General features: G+C 46.4%; 1 protein-coding gene across 1 annotated transcript; it reads left to right on the plus strand.

Annotated features, from left to right (window-relative positions):
* Nucleotides 1-1382: 1382 nt before the first annotated feature.
* On the plus strand, nucleotides 1383-16536 carry BCL2L14 (BCL2 like 14). The gene is made up of 5 exons (XM_044227236.1): nucleotides 1383-1815; nucleotides 6782-6958; nucleotides 9005-9075; nucleotides 11215-11481; nucleotides 16463-16536. Exons 1-5 carry the CDS (start codon nucleotides 1383-1385, stop codon nucleotides 16499-16501), a joined length of 987 nt encoding a protein of 328 aa, XP_044083171.1. The 3' UTR covers nucleotides 16502-16536.
* Nucleotides 16537-18564: the final 2028 nt, after the last annotated feature.

An 18564-nucleotide genomic window follows, 5' to 3' on the forward strand; every position in this document is an offset into this window, starting at 1 on the left:
AAAGAACTTAATGCTTTACAAATGCTTTACAAATATTAACTGATTTAATCTTCATAAGATGGGTACTGTTCATGAGATGGGTACTGTTATCATCCCCATTTAAACATGATAAACTGAGGTGTAGCGTGACAGAGCCAGGAACTGAGCCCAGTCTCTCAGAATAGGAAAAAAATTCCTCCAATCACTGTCAAATGATTGTGGTCCCTATTGTAGGCAGGGGGCCTATGGCTGAGGTAAAACATACCGACATGCCTGCCCTGTGGGGCCTATCTTGTGTTGAGGAGAAGAGAATAAACCTAGACAAACTTGGGCAAGGATCCTAATGGGGGTGACTAAGACCTGCACCAGGAGGGGGCAAACTGATGGCCTGTGAGACCACGTGGCAGGAGAGGGGAAGAATGTAGGGTGGAGGGGGTCAGAGGTGGAAGAGTGGGAAGGAGCATATGCTTTCCAGAGATATTGAAGTAACTCCAGACAGAAAGGTTTCACTGTGGTGCATCGTGACCGTGACATTGGGAGATGGTAAGAAAAGAAAGATTGTCAGATGGTCAAGTCCTGGAAGAGGAAGTGGGTATGAGGAAACGGAAGGGAGGAGGGAGCTAAGCAGTCATGACCCCCACCTCACACCATAGCCCTCAAGTTTTACTTAAGTTCAGTTACCTGAAGCAGATCTGTGGGACTCAGACCTAAACAAGCCAAGGCAGAGGATAAAGGAAGAAGGAAGAGAGTGGGAAGAGTCAGGAACCCCAGATATTTCCCTTTGCTGAGTCAGCCTCTCTCTTTGCCCACCTACCCTCCCCAAGAAGCTCTTTAACTGCTTCCCATGGTCTAGGTCTCCTTTTGAGGTGTGCCGACAGATCCACTAAGACCATGCAGAGCTTTCAGCCCCAGAGTCGAAGGCCCCCATGGTCGGCCCTACTGCCATGTCACTTCCTGTCCCTCCATAACCCTCAGCCCCAGCTCTTCAGGAAGAGCATGCTCTGCCAGCTCTCTCACCACTCTTCACACACATTCTAGACTAACCAGAGTCTGCCCTCTGCCCACCCTGTCCGTCCCACCTGCATAACCCCTTCCAGTCTGTCAAGGAGACTTGACTCGCCCTTTCTTGGGAGCTGTCTGTTCCTCCCCACACAGGCTATCTGCACCTCTGATTCAGCTCCTCGCCCACTCTCTCTGTGCGGAGCTGTCTGTGTACCTTCTCTTGTCCTCATCTTTCACAGAGAATCCTGGATTTTCCATTTCTGAGGACTCCTTGCCTCCCTGCACAGAGTAGGTTCTCAGTAAATGCTGGTGGTGCTCCACGCCTGTGCCTCCTGACCCCCAGAGAGGAGTGCGCCCACAGGTGAGAGGTCACGGGTGAACTTTGTTGTTCCAGGCCCACCATGTGCACCGCCAGTTCCTGTGACCTGGAGGAGATCCCCCTGGACGATGATGACACAAACAGCATAGAATTCAAAATTCTGGCCTTCTACACCAAACACCATGTCTTCAAGAACACCCCTGCCATCTTCTCGCCAAAGCTGCTGAGAACAAGAAGTTTGTCCATCAAAGAGCAGGGGGGTTGGTCAGCAAACGAATCATGGACACAGGTGTCATGGCCTTGCAGAAATTCCCCATCCAGGGAGAAGCCCCTAGACCTGGCCAAGAAAAAGTCTTCCTGGAGGACATTCTTTGGAGTAATCGAGAAGGAGGAAGATGCACAGAGCTCAGAGGTATTCGTTTCGGAGGGTGCCACCGTGAAACATCAGGATGGTCCTCAGAGTCAGCAGTGGTCGAGGTCCCTCACCAACGTGGGACCGCGCACAGAGCAGGAAGGTAGGCTTTGGGGGCCCCTGCTTTCCCACAGGAAAATCTTTCCCTTCCTTGTATGTGTGGTATTTCATCTCCTCCCAGCTGGTAATGTGGCCTGATGCAGGGTACTCCACTGTGCCTCAGTTTCCCAACTTCTTGATATTCAATAATAATTGCCCTGCTTTTCTCGAGATTGAGTAGGAAGTAGGAGGCTGTCAGTGAAGGGTGGCAGGACTGGTGTCTGGCTCTGCTGGCTAGAGATAGGCTTGCTGCCCCAAGTCCTGATCATCTGTGCCAGAGACCAGGATGGAAGGAAGAGCCCTGAAGGGGGCTTCAGGCTGACGTTCTTCTTGAGGTAAGTCAACCCACCTCTCTGGGCCTCTGTTTCCAACTGTATGTTCGGGTATCCCACCCTCCCTACATCTTCGGGTGGTGGATGGAAAGATCAGGTAGCTACATACAAAAATACTTTCCAAAGTATAAGGGACTCTTAAAAACAAAATGAAACAAAAACCCAACAACTGAGAAGCATTTTGTGGGGTTTTTTTTTGTGGTTTTTAAATTTTGTTTCATTTTGTTGTTTTTTTAAATATTTTATTTATTTATTTGACAAAGAGAGAGAGCAAGAGAGGGAACACAAGCAGGGAGAGAAGGCAGAGGGAGAAGCAGACTCCCCGCTCAGTAAGGAGCCTGATGTGGGGCTTGGTCCCAGGACACTGAGATCATGACCTGAGCCTAAGACAGACATTTAAGACCACCCAGGCACCCCTGGGTTTTTTGTTTTTTGTTTTTAAGATGTTATTTATTTATTTATTTATTTGAGAGAAGGAAAGAGAGAGAGAGAGAGACCACAAGCCCTGGGGAGGATAGAGACAGAGAGAGAGAAGCAGACTTCCTGCTGTGCAGGGAGCCCCATTCAGGACTCGAACCCAGGATCCTGGGATCATGACCTGAGCCAAAGACAGACACTTAACCTACAGAGCCACCCAGGTGCCCCAGCTGAGAAGCATGTTGACAAAACCTTTCCTCAGTGGAACAAAACACATTATATTGAATAAAGCATTTTCATGAAGGGCTTCAGCAGAGAAAGCTGCCCTTCATCCACAAACCTGGGCACAAGCTTCTTCTTCCCCTTCAATAATACCCAGTGCCAGCTGCCCAGATTTTGGAAGAAACTCCCTCTCCTGCGGGCTTTGATTGCTGGACTATCGTGTCAATAATTAGTCAACAGGTGGCAGTAATGTCTCAATTTTAGAATGTGTGACTGTCCCGGTTTACTTGGGGAATCCGCCCACATTTGGCAGTTTTCCATCACTCACTATGATAGGGGAAACTTTTACTTCCCAAACTTTTGTAAGTCCCACAGACTAATAACATTTTAGAACAGAAGTTAGGGGTGAGATTTCCTGGGGAACGTCTCTTCTCCCCATCCCATCCCCCCCCCCCAGTGGTACAGCAAGCTCCTGCTGGAGATGGTAGCCGAGCTCTCGGGCCTTAACAGTTTGGAGACACCTCAATAGGCTTTTCTGCTCTGCTCTCCCTTGGACTTCACCGAGAGGCAGACAGAGCATTTACAGACTCTAATCCTCTGGTTTCCTGAGCTAAAAGACACTCTATCTCCATAGTGCCAAAGTGTCATTCAACCTTTTTTATTTACTAAAATTTCAAAATCTTTATATAGATATTCTCAGAAATAGCAGAAATGATTACTTCCTAAGGAGCCCTTGCTGTAGACACTTACATTCAGTGTATCCTCCCTTCCCACCTTTCTCTTGCCCGCTTTCTGGTTTGGTGAATTATGTGGGTGGTTAGGTGGTTTTACATTGGACATGACTCCAGAAAGCCTCACGTTCTATTTCTATCTTGCCATGTATAAATCAGAGCGTAGCAGTCATGTCACCTGGGTTCTCTAAATTGTGACGGTCACGATTTAGACCTCGCTGCCATGTCCAGGACTTAGACACCAGGCCCCAGCGAGAACTATAATCTTATGTCCCAAGATCAAAGTCTAGAAGTGAGAGGTCTTAGGAGGTAGAAAAACGGGCGTCAATACAAAGCCAGGTTCTTTGACTTTGAACCCTTCTTTGTCCACAGCTAGAATTTGCTACATGTGGAATGTTACAGGTAGAATTAGGTTCAGATACACAGAATGGAAAACTCAAATAACTGTGGCTTCGACAAAGTAGAGATTATTTTTTCTCACCCATAAGAGAAGACCAAAGTTTGGCAGCCCAGGGCTCATGCAGCAGCTCCAACCATCATTAAGAGATTCTTACTCTGCCATCCCTTGGCTAGTGGCTTCCAACCTCAAAATCCCCTTGTATTCCAAGGTGGCTGCAGGGACTCCAGCCATCATCTGTACATTTCCAAGCTGGAAGAAGAGGAAGCAAGTGGGGGTTGGGAGGCACAAAAGAGTGTCTTCTTTCTAGATAATTCCATTCCCTTTTAGAGAACCTTCCTAAACCAGTGCTCAACTTTTCTTATTATCTCATTGGCCACTCCTTAATGTAAGGCAAGCTGGAAAATGTAGTCTGTTCAGCTGCCTGTGACAGCTCGGGGTGGGGGGAGGGGGTCTTTCTAAGAATGAAGGAAATGAATACAGGGAAGGAAATAGCTGTCTCAATCATAGAGAAATGCCCTACCCCTTCTATTTGAAACAAATGCCTCAGGGGGTGCCTGGGTGGCTCAGCTGGTTAAGCGTGGAACTCTTAATCTGGGCTCAGGGTCATAAGATCCAGCCCTGGGTCAGTCTCTGCACTCAGCCTAGAATCTGCTTGAAGACTCTCTCTCCCTCTGCCTCTTCCCCCACCCACGCTCTCTCTCTCTCTCTCTCTCTCTCTCTCTCTCAGATAAATAAATCCTTTTTTTTTTTTAATTAAAAACACACAAATGCCTCAGGCCAAAGGCTGACTGGCAGCCTCTCAACGGTGCTGTGCTCTCTTTCTCTCCTTCGCCACGGTGACACCTCCCCCAGACAGACCCCACAGGAGGGGCAGCCTTCCCGTCCTCTCCCTCCTCCATCCCGTTTTCCCGGCCCATCAGATGAAATCAGCTCTAAGAAGAAGGGAATCGTTTCTTTGCTCAGTGTTTAAAATTAAGGTTTTTTAAATGGGAGTCTCAACGAGAGCCGGTTCCTCTGTGTCAAAACGTGTTTGCTTATCCTCTTACCCACACATAAGTCACCTGTTTCCCTTACCCTTGTCGCCCAGTTCATAGAAGTGGATACGCCATAAGAAAGCGAGTCAGAGTCCCTATTTCCATGTCCTCCAGTGGTCTCCTGATTGCCCTGCCACAGAATGGAGGCTGGGGGATGAGGACGGACCACCTCTGAGGCCTTTCTCTGCCTCCTCTGAGTGCAAGATGGGCCATGCTCTGACCACTGCAGACAGGCTGCCCAGGGTTACAGAGGAAGAAAACACAAGCTTCTCTTTCCCACCTTCTGGGGACACAAGGGAAGGCTCCCACTGGCTTCAGGATTCAGCCTTTTCCCATCTCCCTGCTGGGGGTCATGCACAGCCAGTGTTCCAGAGGAGGCTGGTTGGGCAGCAGTAAGGTGAAAATTATATATTTGGTTTGATTGTTAAAATGGGAAGGAAAGCATTGGTCCTTTTCTCCTTGACTCTCTCTTTCTTCTCTCTCGATTCTCTCATCTGTTTTTGAAGCGGATGGGCCAAGCATGAAAAATGTGGCTTTTTAAGAAAACCATTATACTTTTCTTTAAAGGAAGGCATGTGGACGAAGCATTCATTCCCATAGCTTTCCAGAGATGACTAGAGCGTGAAGGGAAAGAACCAAAGCACCCATGAAGCATCGAGGGCAAGAGGGTCAGAAATCACCTACAGGATATCAAAGCTACGATTGTGACACTATCCCTCCTGGGACCCAGGCTTTGTCTCTCTCACCACCGATGTACAAACCAGGAGTTCCCCTGGACATGCCATCCTTCTAGCCAAACCCCCACTCTGTTCCTTTCTTTAAGTGTGTGAACTGAATAGTAGCATTTTTTCAAATATCCCGTTCACTCCATATGGCGTCAGAGACAGAGCTTCCACAGATTTCTAAAACTTAAGAACTTAGTGACAAATCACCAATGAAAATGTTCCTCCCAAATGACTCGGCAATACCACCTGCCCACCCCCACCAGCCCCCATCCCTGACCAGAGACAGAGCTGACTGGTCCTTTACAGGCCAGGACATTCAGGGGCCAACTGCCACTTGAACCTTACTGTCCTCACACACTTTATTCCGAAGTGACGTGTGCAAATACATAACTCTCTTCCTGGGTGATAAATGCTTAAAAGGCATGGATCACAGCGCACTTCATGTATCCTGGTTTACTTGTTTGGCATGAAATGGATGTTTCCCATTAGACGGGGAGGAGAGAGAAGACGCATGACCGTATGTGCAAGGGCAAGGAGACGCCGGTGTTCGCTTGATAATGGGCTTGAGTGATGAATATGGCCTGAGAACAGGGATATTTCTCCTCTTCTCTTTCCCAGTGTCCAACCCCCAAAGGCTTGTCAGACTATTAACTGCCCGCCTCTGCACATAGGGGCCCACTCTCCAAGGTATAAAGGATATAAAATAATAATAATAAAAAAAACATAATGAGAATTCCCTCAAAGAACTAAGCACTTTCTTTTGTGTTTCTTCCCTTGCAGAAGGAAAAGGGAACCCTAATTTTAAAAGACTTCAAAAAGAGGGTACAGAAGGGCTATTGTTTCAAGGCAGCAATCATTCCTTGGTGCACGCCGCCCCTACCCCAGCCTCTGCCAAGCAACTCCCAGTGCTTTCTGAAGAATGGGTTCCCCCCACACCCCACAGCCCACACACACCCCCCATACTCCCCACAACCCCCAAGCACCCTACTGGCCTGGCAGTTTCCTCTTCCTCTGGGCGGGCCTTTTCACTTGGGGCGACTCTGGATACCAGTGAGCTAGACAGAGTTCTCCTGGCAAGGGCCACTCAGCCACGTTTGGTCTGATTTCAGCTGTGGACCCCAAAGTTGCTTCTATTGCCCACCGCGTTGCCGAAATTGTTTATTCCTGGCCGCCCGAAGAGCTCCAGGACCTGGTAGGAAGCTGCAAGTCCAAAGGGAGCTTTGTTCATCAGTTCCTCCGCCGCCAGGGCCAGTGTTTCCAGACTCAAGCCACCAGCACTAAGAAAGGTAGGAACTTCCTTCCGCACACTTGGGTCATGTGGAGGGTTTGGCAAACAGAGGTGCATGAGCGCCAATGTCTGTAGTCAGCACTGGGCATCTCTGATTTAACCGGCAGAGATCTCTGAGGCCTCTCTGCTGCCTTGGACCAAAAGCATGACAGCACTGTGCTGGAGGCCCCCACCTTTAGCCCTGGAGAGACCAGCCCCGGATAGGTGGAGCACGCCAGCCACACACTGAAGCAGCGGGCCAGGTTCACTGCAAAGTACAAAGAGAATTCTCCTCCTGAGGGAGGGGAGGAAGTAGAAAGTGGGCATCTTGCCCACAGAGGCCAAAGCAGTCCTCAACTCAGTCCTGTGAGCAACGCCAGGGCGATGGTCTACTTGCTGATGGAACCGCATGCGGTTTTCTAACACTGCCGGGAGTTCTAGGGAAAAGCAAGGCATCGTCAGTCACCAGGTCTGGCGCAGCACACGAAGCAGAACCTAGAGGTAGTGACCAAGACGGGGTCCATTGCCAGCAGAACCAGAGTGGGAGCTGGGATCGCAGTTCCCATCAGAGGGGCAGGAACCCTGGAGCCGAAGGGAGCACAACCAAGTGCCCCAGGAAGAGACGTTCTGTCCTACTTTCCCTCCCGGACGACTGTCCTTGCTCCAGGCTCGCTTTCCCCAAACTGCAGCAGAGGGGCTGAGGCAGAGGTGGCCCCCTGGGTGGTCAGTGTGTGGTCAGTGTGCCCACATGCCAGGAGCTGGTGTCGGCACCTCCCCACCTTGGAAGCAGAGTGCTGGGTCTGCCTGCATCCTGCTGTGTTGCGGGGCTCAGAGTGAGCGGCTGGAGGAGAGGGGTTCCCTCTGGGTGCACTGAGAAGAAAGGTGTCTCCACTTTCCTGCAATCCCCTGGCTGTCTGGGTGACATAAAGTGATACCCCGCGCCAGGCCCAAGCTAAGGCTCTTGTCCCCGAATTACATGAGAAATTGGGGCCCCAGTTACAGGGGCCGCAGCATCAGAGAAAAACTCCACAGGGGCTATGAAGACCCTCGTTCTTGCTTCTCCCGCAGGACCTGAGTCTCAGACTTCTGCCTCCCTTGCCTTTCGCTGGTCATTCTTGGGATCGGACTGGCTGGCTGGATGTTCTGGCCCTCCCTTTCCCTCTTAATCTGGAACAAACTTGAGCAGTCCATGACTTCAGGGATGGCTCCATGAATGATAAGTGCCGCTGGATCGGTCACTAGCTTTTCTCTGTTTGGATCCAGCCATTTTCCCTTGTGGGTAGCTTGTTTTGAGATGAGAAAAATCATACTCTGCTCCCCCTCACTCCCCCATTCCAACATCTACACCACAGAAACTGTAGCCGGCTCTCTCTCCACCTGCCGTTTTAGCCTTTGGGGTGGGAGAACTTAATCATTTTATTTATTTCTACCCCACCTGGTTGTAAAGACAGCAGAGTTTACATTGTTAGTAAGAGAAAATAAATCCCACTTGAAAGATAATGGAAAATGAAAACACTCACGGGGAAAGAAGATGGGTTTAGGAATGAGTTTAATTCCCAAAATGCAGGCCAGGAAGACGGTACCCTCTCTCACATGGGAGCCCCAAATTTGGCCCTACAGTTTCTAGCAGCACAAAGGGGGGAATATGAACCAAATGGAATTTATGGTGTCCACATGGGAAAATTCACCATCTACTAAGGAGAATCCTACAGACCAGAGAGAAAGTTCTCCTGAATATCTTCAGAGATGGGATCCTGAGCAGTGGAAATAACATCTTCAAAGCCATTTTTACAATAAGTATATGATGCATTTCGTGGTGAGAAGTGGGGCGCTGAGGGGAAAAAAGAAGAAAGGAAAGGAGGGGTCTGTAGGAGACAGTGGCTGGAGTAGTTTGTGCCTTGTCAGACAAGGCGGGGTAAGAGTTAAGTTGCTAAGAATTATGAAGCACGTGTCTCCCTCAGTCCCTAAGCTGGCTACCCGCATTGTCCCTGGGGAGAAAAAAAAAAGTTAAGATTATATTTTTTCTTAAAAAAAAATAATAATAACTGGAATTTCCCCCCAACAGATGGAGAAGACGAGATAATAGCGAAAATTGTTGAGCTGCTGAAATATTCAGGGGATCAGTTGGAAAGAGAGGTATGGAGCTTCTTGAACTAAAGTGATTTCTTTCTGTGCCCACGCTCTGGGACAGAGAATGGAATCGTACTCCAGATTGTATTCCTTTGCAAGTTCTGGTTTTCACTTAGTCCTAAATTTTATTTCCCTTGGAGTGAAAATTCTTCATGCTGGCAGCATCTCAAAAATGAATCACTTTGGAAAACATAAGTAAACCTTCTGGAGCCTCCCTGGAATTTTTGAAAATGAAAAATGTAACTTTGTTATTGCAAGAAAAGACACCAATAAATTAAAATTTGCTGAATAGAATTATGAATCTAGTTCCCCATGTAACTGATCCTTGGGGAAGTTCAGACTCTCGCATTCGCCCCGCAGTCTGGATATTAATGTCCCACACTTGGCTCCAAGGCTGGAGTCCTTCCCGAAATCTCCCCCGAAAGTGGTCGGGCTGTTCTCTGCTCAAGGTCTCTCTCGGCAATTTGGCCAGGGAGGAGGGTTAAGTGTTATTTGGAGAACTTGGCCTTCCTGCTGTTTAGAAGTAGAGACTGCATCATTCCAGTCCGGAAGGAGTGAGAGTGCCTTCAGATACAGAGCTGGGGAGCGGGACCGCACTGTCATCAGAGGGGAGTTCCGTGTGGTTCCCCATAGACTGTCGAGTAGTCTCTAGGGTGTGTTGGTCAGGGACTGGCCTGTGGACCCATTTCCTCGTCCTACCAGGATCAGTGGGAGGAAGTCTGGCCTCATGGGGCTTGTGCAGGAGGGGAAAAGCACTAACTGGCTGGCCAGACTTCCCCTGTCGCGACATGCTCAGCAGCTCCTCTCCCCATACATCTGTCAGGGGTGTGCCCAGCAGACCGTGATCGGGATGGTGCAGAATGAGAAACGGAGAGAACCAGGGACATAGCATAAAGAAAAGAGAACAGGGTGTGTGAGCTCCAGGTCCACAAATAGAGGATAACAGGAGTGCAGAGAAAGAACATCGAACATGCCTGCCTATGTTTCTCCAGAACTAACATCAGTGGATAGGAATCACAGGGCGATTGATTGCCCCATTCTAGGAATGGACTTTCTAGCACTCAAGACCAACTTGTTCACAAGGAATGAGGTTCTTGAAAATTTCAAGGAGATGCCGATGACCAGCCAGCAGCACAGGACTTGAATTGGGAGGGACCTATTCGAATCCTTGAGGAGTCTTTACAGCTTGAAGATTCTGTGGCTTTCTCATGACCTCCTCCTTCCCAGCCTCCCTAAATGGTGACTTGCATTGAGTCCTGGAGGCAAGAAATGGGAGGTGGTAGGAAGCCGACCTCCATGGTTAGAGGGAGAGAAATGCTTTCCTTTTCACCCCATAAATCACTACTTTTTAAAAATCTCACTTTTGTTGATGATTTGGGGTGATACTTTACATTCTTTATGTAGAGAAGATGATTGTTTCCCCAGTAGCAGACATGGGTAGGAACACACAGAGGGTCTGACTTTGCCGTGTGGGTGGGGGTTCCCACCAGGCTGGGACAGTGACAATGGGGAGGGCCACTCCATCCATGCTGCAGGAGCCATTCATCCCCGAAAGCCCATGAGGCCACCTCCAGCCCCTGCCTGAGAGGCCAGGCAGAGGCAGGGGCCACCCGAAGGAGCAAGGTTGGGACAGGCCAGGGCCCTCTGTGGAAGATATTTCTTTCTGGCATTTGATTTCCCTACTGTTGTGGCAAACACAGGCTTCCAGCTACCCACTGGGGTTTGGATCGAGCTGCTTCCACTGGGTCCCTGATCAAAAGCAGTCCATTCTTGCTGGTGAGGACACTAGCTCTTCTTGCTTCAGATTTGTAATTCAGACAGGCCCCTTGTGTATCACAGAAGTTGGGGGTACTGGGCTAGGCTCACATCAAGAACATTGCTCCACCAGAATCTTTATATAACAACAGATGCACCCCCAGAATATTCCTTTTAGAAACAATATTTATTGAGAACCTGCTTAGCTTAGCATTCCCCAGAGACAGAACTAGAGGACTTCTAAGGAAACATGGAGTCCTCGCTCACTAAGAAATTTCTGTATGACTGGAATCAAGGGTTTCCCACTGAGTGTGAGGGTGGCCACCGCAGAGCTCAGGTCTGCTCCCCGGGGCCAGGCTGCTCACTGATCGCATCTCTTCTTGCACGCAGTTGAAGAAGAACAAGGCTTTAATGAACAGCTTCCAGGACCAGCTGTCCTACCCTGTTTTCAGGACCATCACGGACCACTTCTTAAGGGGTGTGGACACCAGGGGAGAATCAGAGGTCAGAGCTCAGGGCTTTAAGGCTGCCCTTGCAATAGATGTCACGGCCAAGCTCACTGCCATCGACAACCACCCCATGAACAGGGTTCTGGGTTTTGGAACCAAGTACCTGAAAGACAACTTCTCACCCTGGGTCCAGCAGCAGGGTGGATGGGTAAGTGGATCCTGTCTCAGAATCAGTCTTCCCAGATTCAGAGAAGGCGGAATGGAAAGTTACGGTTTGGTTTTGTTTCTTTTTTCTTTCTTTTTTTTTTTTACATGAAGGGAACACATCTTTGAAGCGGCTCTCATGGATTTAGAACAGTTGAGTGGCAAGAGATAGATCCCAGTGATGGCAACATATTTTTAGTGATTATCTTCCTCATCAATAAATATTTACTGGACTCCCAAAGGGGACAGGGGTATGTGTGTTGGAGGGGAGTCACTGGTCAAATAGAACAGGAAATGCAGAGATAGTGAGATATAAAATGTTTAGATAGATATAATTTCTGCTTTTACAAATTGTGGAGGCAGCAGAAGTCTGGCAGTGAGACAAGGAGAGGCAAACAGTTTCTTATTCTCTCAGATGCTGACAGGCAGAGGGAGAGATGGCACTCACGATATTTGGTCATTGCTGCTTGGACCCAGCCGTTCCGACAGGGACATTTCCATACAAACCAAAAAGCAAACAGTGAAACTTGTGTCTGTTTGTTTAATTAAGTTTATTTATTTATTTTTTAGTAATCTCTCTACCCAATGTGGGGCTCAAATTCACAACCTCGAGATCAGGAGTCACAAACTCTTCCCACTGAGCCAGCCAGGCGCCCCATATTTGTGTCTAACTCCTTGCTATCAGGCAGAACAGACCACTTCACCTCCACGCTTCAGACTCACCCCTTCGCCCTCCTTTATCCTCATTCCGTGGGATTTCCTCCAAGCTGCCATAACCTCGTAAGGTTAACCTCTTCAAAACTCTTTAACCTATTGCTTTAAATCTCAGTAGGCTCAGGGCATTTTTGTCTGTTCAAACCCTTCCCTGGAATGACAGGCCTTTGCCCCACATTATCCTTAGTCATCCTTCCACCAAAATGGTCTAAGAGTACCAGGTTTGATTCTGCTCTACGCATGGCCCAGCATGGCCCTGCAGCATCCAAACAGGCTTGTGTCTTGGCTACCAGAAGGAAAACACAGCTGATCTTGATAAAGGGCGGAAGGCACCAGCGTGGTCTTCAGTGGCTGCCTATTGATATTATGGCTGCCTATTGATGTTACCTAGTTTTCTGTTCCTTTCCTATTTTCCTCATTTGAACCAGATATGGTAGCCTTCAGTGGCTGATCTGAACTACTAAGTTCTCAAGTATTCTAAATTCAAGATAAAAGAGGGATAGATAATTTGACTTTATTTTGGCTTTATCTGATCTATCTCCCAGGACCCCCTCAAGTCCCTTCCCTGCCCCAGAGACTTTCCGGACCATTCTAGCTTAAGGGACTTGGCCGGCGTTGGGCAGCCCTGCGGACCGCCCTGCTCTCCGTGTCCCAATGCCCTTTCTCGCCCAGGGAATGCTGCGGCCAGCCGGTAAATGCCTGGAAACGACGAGGCCCACCCTGGGGCGCCTGCACACGGGAGCGTTCCCGGAGCAGAGCTGACGGACCGGTGGCGCCGCAGGGTGTGCGCCTCCGGCTTTTCGGGCTGATTGGGCGCCCAAGGATGGAGCTGTCCTCAGTTGGGCCATGCAGGTTTCTCTCGCTCCAAGGCTTGTCTGAAGCACCGAAATGCACCTTGGCGCGGGGGCGGGAGGCGGAGGCGTTGCCACGGGACTCGGGATTCCCAAGATGAAGGCACAAAGGGACAGGACCCCGAAGCGGGAGGCGGGGGAGCAGGCGAAATTTCGAGCCCGAGTCTCGGGGCAGCCCTGGCCCCAAGGGACGGCGCCAAGGACGGGGCACCCGCAGGCCGAGGAGCAGGAGGTGTCGGCCTCGCCGCAGCCTGCCTCGCGGAGGTCTTCCCGGCGAGGTTTGTGCTCGAGCGCCGCGATGCCTGGCCAGGCCCAGGGGGGCGGCCCGGCAGACGTGTGATGCCCGAAGCCTCTGAACTTTTATAATGCCTCATGTCTGCACCATAATTATATACAGGAAAGAACCATCCTTGTTGGTCTTGTAGGTATATTTTTCCAAAGAGATTGTAATTACCAACTGGGCTCACAGGCCTGTTCTCAAAAGTCTGTTTAGTTAGTTAATGGAGCTGGAAGGCCAAAAGTGTTCTATAAAAAGGTGACACCAAAAGCACAAACAACAAAAGAAGAAATAAATCAGACTTATATCAAAATTAAAACTTGTCGGGACGCCTGGGTGGCTCAGTTGGTTAAGCAGCTGCCTTCGGCTCAGGTCATGATCCCAGCGTCCTGGGATTGAGTCCCACATCGGGCTCCTTGCTCGGTGGGGAGCCTGCTTCTCCCTCTGCCTCTGCCTGCCTCTCTGTCTGCCTGTGCTCGCTCGCTCTCTTTCCCTCTATCCCTGACAAATAAATAAAATCTTTTAAAAAAAAAATTTGAAACTTGTCTCCTTCAAAAGAAACTACCAAGAAAGTGAAAAGACAACCCACAGAATGGGAAAAAATATGTTCAAACCACAAATTGGATAAGGAACTTGTATTCAGAATATGTAATAAACTCTTACAACTCAACAGAAAAAGACAAACCCCAACTTTTAAAATGGGCAGTGGATTTGAATAAACATTTATCTGAAGAAGATATACAAATGACCAATAAGCACATGAAGAGATGCTTGATTTACCTAGTCATTTCAACATTAGGGGAATGCAAATCAAAACTGCAATGAGCGGCACCTGGTGGCTCAGTTGGTTAAGTATCTGACTCTCGATCTCAGCTTAGGTCTTGATCTCAGGGTCATGAGTGGAAGCCCCACACTTGGCTCCACGCAGGGCTTAGAACCTACTTAAAAAGCAACAACAACAAAACACAATGAGATATCATTTCACACCTACTAGCCATGCTTCCCCTTTGGAAGCAATCTGGCAATTCCGCAAAACATCAAACAGAGTTACCAATTCTGCTCTTAGGTATCTACCCAAGAAAATTGATAATAAATGTTCCTATAAAAACTTGTACATGAATGATTCTAGTAGCATTCATTATTCATAATCGCCAAAAAGTGGAAACAACCCAAATGTTCATCAGTGATGAATGATGACTGGAAATATCAAAGTGGTATGCCCCTACAATGGAACAGTATGTAGCCACGAAAAGGAATAGAACAGGTGGATAAACCTTATTTTTTTTTCAATTTTTTAAAATTTAAATTCAATTAATTAACATATAGTGTATTATTAATTTCAGAGGTAAGAGTTCAGTGATTCATCAGTCTTACATAATACCCAGTGCTCATTACATCACGTGCCTTCCTCAATGTCCCAGACAGATGAACTTTGAAAACATTATGCTAAATGAAAGAAGTTAGACAAAGGGCCCTATATTATATGATTCTATTTTTATGAAATATCCAGAATGGGCAAATTCATAGAGACAGATGAGAGGAGAGGGAATGGGGAGTGACTGCTAACAAATAAGGAGTTTCTTTCTGTGTGATGAAAATGTTCTAAAATCAGGCAGAGTGGTTGGTTGCACAACTCTGTGAATATACCAAAAGCTACTGAATTATATACTTTAAAGGGATGAATTCTGTGGTACATTTCAATACATCTGTTGTGAAAAATGGTGGTTCTAATTCTAGTAAGCAAATAAAAAGAGGAAATATATAAGAATATATTTTTACTTACTTATTTTTTAATTTGGCTGCTGGTGCTAGAGAGGAAAACAGTATCTACGTAGAGAAAATACATGGATTTTTGGTTGAGATAATAAAGGCATTTTCAAAGGTTTTGGAATTTTATGGCATTTTTAAAAATTATTTGTAATTTATTAGTTTACTTTTCCAGGCCATCATAACTCCTATTTTAAGTCTTGGCCACATTTAGGTTTAATTTGGAGCATGTAGCTGGAAATTAGGAGAGGGAGAAAAAAGAATGAGAGAGAAAGGACTAATTTTCCCAGAGCCGATAGAAAAGGACTTGCAAAAAATAAAGGAGGATGTTGATAAAAGAATATTTACACATTGATAGGAGCTATTGAATGTGGAGGAGATGTGGACTGAGACCTGTGTTTAGTGTCCATGAATAGGAAAGAAAGATGATGTTGGGGTGGCAAGCGTCTAGGAACTTCCATTGGCCCCAGGTATTTTGGTGGCTCTCCAGGGTGTGTCCTTATAGTGGTGGAGAAGGAAGAAAATGATTCCCATGCCCAAGGGTTCCAGGATTCCTGACTCAGTATTCTGCATTTCACACTGGTGCATCTAATCTTCCCAACTAAACTGTAGATCTTTTTTTTTTTTTTTTAAAGATTTTATTTATTTATTTGACAGACAGAGATCACAAGTAGGCAGAGAGGCAGGCAGAGAGAGAGAGAGGAGGAAGCAGGCTCCCTGCTGAGCAGAGAGCCCGATGTGGGACTCGATCCCAGGACCCTGAGATCACGACCCGAGCCGAAGGCAGCGGCTTAACCCACTGAGCCACCCAGGCTATGGGCTGGCTTAAGTATTTTATGCCTCTTAAGTATTTTACACCTGTTCTTTCTATATACATCATAGATGTTCAGCCAGTTCTCCTAACATAACAAATCAATCAAATGAGTAGCAACCATATTTAAAAAGCCTGCTAAACAAACTGCCATGAGATTTTAATTCACTCAGCCATTTTTCCTCATTGTAAAGCACTGTTCAAATAGTTACTCTATAACTGCAACCTCATCCATTTTACAGTAAATTGTAGGGAGATGTTTACAACCTCCCTAGTCTTCAACCTTTTAGCATGTACTCTTTTGAATTTTAAATACAGCATCAAAGCCTTTCCCCATCTAGCTTGTTAGCCGTGGATGTATAACATAACTCCTTAGCATATGTTCTCCTTCCAGAATAGCAAGGATGCTGGTCATCTTCCCAGACCCTCCCCCAAATCCTACCATAGTCTCAGAAGTCTGGGTCATGCCTGGGGTAAGAGAGCCGAATTCACAGCTATCTGTTTTCAGTTCAACCATCAGTCAGACTTGGAATGTTATGTGTCTATTTCTCTTGTTCCTCTCTAGGAAAAAGTACTTGGAATATCACATGAAGAGGTAGACTGAAGCATCAGAAGAGTTGTGATTTGGAATACACATGATTCAGCTGGGATCCTGTCTTCACTGGTTTCAGCATAGAATGTGGAAGAAAATATGAATGTGCAAGGCAAAGGAAGCACTGATGTTTCCCAAATCATTGTTCCTGTGAATCCAGAGGCATCAGGAGTGTCCTCGTCTGTCTCCAGCTCACAGAATGTAGTAGCGTGGCCCATGACAACCATGTTTTTCAGGTCCTCCACTGAATGCGGGAGGAAGTCTAGGAAGACAAGTGGTAATTTTCCGTTCAAACATTCAGAACAGAAGCTATCATCTTGCTTCTGTTGGCCACCTTAGGGAAATTTTGTTCCAGATATTTGCGGACTCCATGAGGGTGAAATGATAAATCGTGCATGTGCTTACTCTTTGGTTTCTAGTACTATTTATTTTTAAACTATACTTGGGATGGTGTAATAACGGCATTCTTTCAAGCCTACCTTTAGGAAGATGTTGCTATTCATGTCGGTAGACAAAGTTCAAAGAGAATCAAGTTCACTGCACTAGTTTGGGGAGATACAGCCATATCTGCCATTTGACTCATTTCCCTAGAAAAATTCTTTGGCAGTTGGAAACACTTGCATTTGGCAGAAAATAATTACTCCTACCATGCTTAACCGTCTCAGTGACCCCACCTCTATTTCTTAAGGTCTCTGAAATTTTCTTTTCTTTTCTTTTCTTTTTTTGTGGTAGTGTAACAAATAGTCACTGGTAAAATAAATAAGTGGAAAGACCACTGCCAAAAGAGTACCTAGTGGTTAAAAGAAGTAAAAAGTAATAGTACTAAGATCTCTGTAAGGATCAATGAGTTAATTTATAAAAAGTGCTTACAACAGTGCTTGGTATTTAGTGCTGAGTTTTCACTTATGATCAGTATTATGTGCTGCCCTCAGCTAAGATGAAAATTTCCTCTCAAAGCAGTCACTGATTGTTTTTCTGAAATTGATCCTGTTCAGAATGAGGTTTTATGGTAAGTGAAATATGTTTCACAATTGTTTAACAATTATTTAAGACAATAATTATTAAAACAATTTAAAAATACTTTCAAATTAAAATCTTAAAAATTTCTGGATCCGTTGCCCTGGATGTAGCCTGATGTAAAACAGGTGTTTAATAAACCTTTGATGAACAAATAATGGATAAATTAATCAGACATACATTCAGCTTTGTGAGAAAATTGGACCTATCTAATATCGCATGCTTCACTACTCTACCCGTCTTAATTAAAATGAGTTTTGCCCCAACATACACACGCACAGAAAATCATAAATGTTAGGGATAAAGGAGTTTCCTTTTACAGAAGGAAGCACTAGAGACTGCCTCTTTCCCCATGTTGATCCAACCATTCCACACTATTTGCAGTTTCCCAAATGTATCCTGCAACATCGTACCTCTAAGCCCCCATAACAATATTTTCTCCACTTGTCATGTCCCTGCCTCCTGGTCCTCTCTCCCCTTATTTGCACTGATTGAATTAACTCCAACCTATATTTCCAAATTCACTCCTTCATTTCCTCTAGGAAACATTTGCTAAGCCTCCCTTGGCTGCCATAGGGCTATACTTGGATGCCTTTCCTCAAAAGCATGCACCATAACACACTGTTTATAGACAGTATACCTAATACATTATTCCATAAGAACTAGTCTTTTGCACTGGATTATAAACTTGTGTAAAGTATTTTGTCTAATTTAACTTTGTCTATCTAATGCCTGGGACACTTTTAATGTACAACTGCAAAATTATGTACCCTTGTCTTGCTGCTATAACCTGTAAATCATTGAGATTGGAGTATGGCCCAAGATACATGTCACTTTAACAAACTCTCCAAATGTTCCAGTATTATTTGCAGCTTCCAGCCAAGATGAAGTAGTAGTAACTGAGTTTAATCTCCTGCTTAAAACACTGGGGAAAAAAACCCAGATGAAATATATGAAAGAATAGTTTTCAGTTTTCAAGACATTGTGCATCAGGTAATGAAGGACTGGTCCTGAAGAGATGAAAAATAAAGGAAGCCCTGTGACTGCCCAGGAGTACT

The sequence above is a fragment of the Neovison vison genome, chromosome 12, assembly GCF_020171115.1.
Source record: "Neovison vison isolate M4711 chromosome 12, ASM_NN_V1, whole genome shotgun sequence".
In the NCBI taxonomy this organism is placed as follows: Eukaryota; Metazoa; Chordata; class Mammalia; order Carnivora; family Mustelidae; genus Neogale; species Neogale vison.